The sequence below is a fragment of the Rhagoletis pomonella genome, unplaced genomic scaffold, assembly GCF_013731165.1.
Source record: "Rhagoletis pomonella isolate Grant_MI unplaced genomic scaffold, Rhpom_1.0 Rhpom_scaffold_00001, whole genome shotgun sequence".
Classification (NCBI taxonomy): domain Eukaryota; kingdom Metazoa; phylum Arthropoda; class Insecta; order Diptera; family Tephritidae; genus Rhagoletis; species Rhagoletis pomonella.
Genome location: NW_023458555.1, coordinates 13,295,337 through 13,300,946, shown reverse-complemented (window position 1 = coordinate 13,300,946; position 5,610 = coordinate 13,295,337). Strand labels below are relative to the sequence as shown.

Genomic DNA, 5,610 nt, shown 5'->3' with positions numbered 1-5,610 from the left:
ATAACCAGATAACCAGGCAAGTGTGAAGAACCACAATGATTTTTTTTGGCCGGAATACCCTAACGCAATTAATTTTTCTCCTCATAGTTTTTTTAATGAATTCGATGCCCAAATTTCTCCATTCAAATAAATCGCTCTGGAACTGTATGTATTTAGGTATAAATTTTTCTATTTACAGGTTATATAAAAGGTTGAATTGGTAGCATACTAGGGTGTTCGAGTATTAGCTTTTTTCCGAAAACCCGTTTTTGAATTATTCAAAAAATCGCAATTTGAAAAAAACCCGGTTCCCCATTTTAAAATTAAAAAAAAAAAAACGGATAAGAATAGAGTTACTCATACTGTTAGTCAGAAATCATACCAAATTTAAAATTTGACTCCTCCAAATTGGCTTTAATTTAGAAATAAGGCAAAATAAGTTCGAAGTATTTTGGATTACAAGTCAAACAGAAAAAATTAGGGAACAATTCACACACAATCGGGTTGGCCGATCGTAAGAGGATTAGATCGCTAAAATAACCGTTCTTTTTTCAGGAAAAACTCGAACATGTAGAACCGACTGTCCTGGGAATGAGAATACGCCATCCTCTGAACCAAACCGACTACACAAATATAGTATATTATAGGTAGGCCATTCATCGAGAACTAATCAACACATTCGTCAACTCTCACCTCTTGAATTCCATCATCAGAGACAAATGTCACCTATCACAGAAAAAGAGCTCGAGTTGCTTCGTGAGGCTCGCGATACTCCCGATAAGATGCCCCACTATACCAGCCACCCATTCACATCACCTTATCTAATATCTCTCTTTCTACGGCCTATACCCGTTGAATCTGGGCTTTACTTAAGCCTGCCGTTAGATAAGAATGAAGACAAACTGTAGCCTATTCATTTATTCGGACAGAGTATAGTAAGCAGCTTAAACTAAAAAAAAAAACGGTGAACAATTTTCGTTCGATTTTTTTGATTTTTTAATAAATTTTCCAGTATGCAGTTATAAAAATAATAAAAATTTTTTTACTAGTTCCCTTTGCAATAAAATAAATATTTAGAATTTATAGATTTTGGTGTATATTTAAATAAACTAGGTGAAACCCCGGTTTATTCGATTGTAAAAATCCGATTTACTCGCTATCAAGATTAAAAAAAAAACGCCTGAAAAACAAGAAAACCCGGTTGTAACCGATTTGGAAAAATCGAGTCAATCACTGTCGTGAATACCAATGTGACTATGTCCTGTCAATACACGCGCCAAAATTAATAGCCGCGGCTTTATCAGCTCAAAATGAACCATTGGCTATCTCTGGTTCACTCTGGTTCAATTTTGGAGTCGTACATACCCTGGCTTTCGCCCAACGTTCATTAATCCTAAGGAGCCCATCTGTCTAAAGGAAGTCCGCATGGAGTCAAACCCAGCGGGACCTGCATACAACACGAAACCGCATTCTTCTTATACATAAAGTATGACCGAGTACTCTGGTCTTCCATACTCAACTCCCATACACTTTTCTTAAAAAATGTCATTGGCATTTTGTACTCGTACAGATCCACTAGGCAATTTGCGTATAGCATTCGCGAATGTGAAAAATATGACATTCGAAACATCCCTAGTACATACATATGTAGATATATTTGTGTGTACGTTATGTACGTTATTTTCCTCCGAAGTGTAGTGCATTTTAATAATGGGGCAGTAAGTCTGGCTTGGCTGGGCAAAATGCCTAATTACATACTTACATACATACATATGTATGTATGTATGTATGTATATGTGCGCACAAACGACGATAATTAACCCAGCTACCCAGTTGGCAGTAGTGAGCATGCATAACACCGCATCTCAACCAATTGGTGTTATCAACGGTAACATATTTAGGTAAGTATAGTTATAGGTATGTATGTGTGTATTTGTACAATATAATTTTATGTTTGTCATGTTTAGCACTAATTTTACTTACCGTAACATATTACATGTGAACATAAATATACGTTTTTTATATACATACATACATACATACAAATATATAGTATGTAGTATAAGCCGCAATGTTGATGTAATTGCAAGTGTTATACATTTATATGTGAGAATATGAATGAGCAATTCCATAAAAAATCAACGTTAAGCTGATGTTAAAAGTTAGTTTAGACTAACTGCATACCTTGCAATGATAAATACATGATTCAGTGCCAGCGGTCGGTATACGTTGCAATCACCGTTACGTGGACATTCAATCCAACGGATACTTTTGATGTGATCCGTGTATGGATGGATATTCTTATGAAATAAACTGAAATAAAATGCAGTTTTCTTGATAACTTTCATAATCAGACAGAAGTTGAAAATTTGTATAGGTCGTTCGATTGAAAAATATTAGGTATCGGACGGGCCTGTAGATGGGCTATAAGGTTTTGTTGGTGTTTTTTTTAAGGGTTTCCACTTGTTAAAAAAATTAAATTGAAATTATTTAATAACCTGTTTAAAAAGTCAAAATCAACTTGATTTGCAGGAATTAGGTGAGTGAAATATGTATCACCATATAGGTGTCAGACAATGTTGCCAGTTTTTTTTTCAAAAACTGTAATTCTCCAAAAGAAAAAATATTTTTAACAAAAAAAATAACTATAATTTTAGTGCACAAAAATAACAGGTTTTTTTATTTGCTCTTTCGAAAAACAAAATACCGTACTTTTAAATAAAAGAAAAAAAAAAAACAAATGTTTACATTCCATGAGTAGTTCTTTTTGTCTTAATTATAAAACAAAATCAGCCTCATGAGTTTAATTTTCCCTAACTGGATTTTCGGGTGAATTTGATTTCGGTCGAAACTGAATATTTTTGTTTGGAATACCGTAGGCACACTTTTTGTTTAATTATATCTATTCCAAATTTTTAATTCTATAGTTATCTACCATGGTGGAATTATATCTGGTGGAGTAATTAAAGCCAAAGGCAGCCAAATTTCTGAAAATAAAGCGACATAAAGCGAAATCTCCGAGATGCTTGGCAAAGTCTTGGCGAGTCCCGAAAATCCCGAGATTCTTGGCAAATAATCCCGCTAAACAAAACAGCTGATGCGTCTAATGTTGCCGAGATCAACATCGAGGCATATTATTGTGGCGTGATGACCGGCTGAAGTTTCAATCACGTTTCGGTCCCTAAACCAAGTCAAAATAAATACATCCAATACACGTTTCAAATTAAGCAATAAATTGATTATAAAATTAGACCTTGAATTTATGCATTTACAAATTGAAAAAAAAAACACATTACATTTAGCGGTCAAATACACAAATTGATTCTTTGATATTTCATAACGCGCAACTGCGTACTTGAGGCGACCAATGGTAAAATATAATGGAAACTGATGCAACACTAAATAGTATTAATCGCATGCAAATATGTATATACATATGCATAATAATATTTCAGTTCAACTGCAAATTATTTTGTGTTCGCATAAGAATTGCTTTTCGAAATAAATTATATTTTACTATATCAAATGGGATTTGAGCAGAACGATTTTGTCAAGTGCACACACATATGTATGTATGTATGTGCAAGCGTAAGTGTATTTCTTTGTACACCATGAAATTTAATAAGTGTATAGAAGAAATATAAATTCGAAAAAGTACTAAAAATAATTTTTTTTCTTCGGAAACTGAAGAAATTTTTTACCTCGCTTAATTAACTTCCAGTATCAGGTATGAAATAATGGCCATTTAATTTATACGAGTATTCTCGTAGACAATTCCTTTCTAAACATACTTAAAATACAAATTATTGTCTGTCAAAATAATTAGAGAAGTTTCCGAGAAACTCTATCGTCGGCTGAGTGGAAGATGGATCTATCTCGGCCTATCCGAGGGGAATCGGGGGATGAACTGTTTTTTTTTTTTTGTGAGGAATTAGGTGTTTACTAATTTTTTCTTTTTTGCTTCACTAATTTCATACCGCGGTAAAAAAAAGTGCATAAGAAATGCAACTACAACTAAAGTACTGAATATGCAACCCTGAAAATTATGCAAATTATCATTTATTTGTTAGAATTTCGTTTGTCGCATTTGCGATCATATAACGAATAAACACAATTTATTTTTATATGGAAAAAACCGCAACATCTTCGGTAAAAAAAAAATCTAAAAGAAAAATTTTTCGCCACTTACAACTTGCACTTTTTTTTTTTTGTAATAGAATTGAGAGGGCTACAAAACTTTCAGAACTCTTTCTAGAAAATCTAATAAAAACGCTCGAAATTTTTATGAAAGTTTGTTTGAATATTGCCCAAGGTTTAAAACTTGGATTTATACTGGTTATGTTAAAGAATGAACTATGTATCTTAAAACAATTAAAATAACTCAAATTAAGTAACAAAAAAAAAAAAAATTCTTCAAAAAAGTTGGGTCGACTGAAATTTTTTTCGACCACTGTAGTATATACGTAAAAACTTACTATATGTCCTTATTTATTTTTTATTTATTAACTAACTTTACAAACGTTTGGTTTGGTTTATGATTACAAGGATTAATCACCTTTAAAAATAAAATAAACAGTAAGACAAGCAATATATCAAAATACATACAAAATTCAAGAAATTTTGGGCAAAATCGGGGAATACCTTTGCCGAAATCTGGGAATTTTTAAAAATTAGTTGTCTACCTTGGTACATATGTACATATGTATGTATGTAAGCTCATATTTAAGAGCGAATCAATTTCAGCACCGGGGCGTATGAGTAACTTATATTGAAGACTTGAAAGTAAGAACTTTACTTAACTTTTGATAACACAGGTCCACAAAAAAAAATCGATGAAAGGTACCTTTGTCCAAACCTTATCCAAATAAATGCTTTAACGTCTTTTTTTCTTGGAGATAGAAGGGCGTCACTCTAAAAATAACAAATAGTGAGATTTGCTCATACACATAGGGAGAAACACGGAGCGGTTAGGGTTCTCCAACAGGGACTATCAATGTCTGGTTAGCACTAACATTGATCCTATCTCTGCTAATCAAAATAATTATCTACGTTCGTCATCTATTATAAGCAGTGCAACCCAAAATGAAGCACTTTTTCAATTCGTATGGCAATTTATAGTATCTTCACTGCGGCCGTTGCACATCTCCATTCTCATACGCAAAACTTTTTGCCTTCAGTTGTTGTTGCTGCAATTGCACTTAATGTGGTCAACCACTAATTCGAAATGTACTTTTTTACCAGCTGCGGTGCCAGCCAAGACTTTACCAATAACAATAACAACAATACGAATGCCTGTTTCAGCATTTAAATAGCAGCGCTGATGATGCCATCACAGTTGCCATATTTAATGCAACCACATTTGTTGTTGTTGTTGTGGCCACTGTTGCAAGCACTTTTGCCATATTTGGTATGCAGTCTGAATCTTCCAGCTGCATTACTTGCCGCTTTTGCTACAAATGATAATGACGATGCTGATGATTCCACCACAACTACGACGAGTACCAGCTGTTGGTTGCGGTTGCCAAAAAGTGAAAGGATTTGGATTTTATTGCTGAATTTTGTTGTTTTAATGTTGCAGTTTTTGTTTTTCGTTTGTTATGTCAGAGTGGTCAGAGTGTATGTATGTTTCAC

At 33.4% G+C, this 5,610-nt stretch overlaps 1 protein-coding gene across 1 annotated transcript in view; it reads left to right on the top strand.

The window, feature by feature from the left end:
- The window catches only part of LOC118735997 (sodium-coupled monocarboxylate transporter 1-like), a 7,045-nt gene extending 4,103 nt beyond the window's left edge, over nt 1-2,942 (top strand). Inside the window, exon 3 of the mRNA XM_036466127.1 lies at nt 2,907-2,942. Within this exon, the coding sequence (XP_036322020.1) occupies nt 2,907-2,942 (36 nt within the window). The remainder of the gene's footprint in view (nt 1-2,906) is intronic.
- Nucleotides 2,943-5,610: the final 2,668 nt, after the last annotated feature.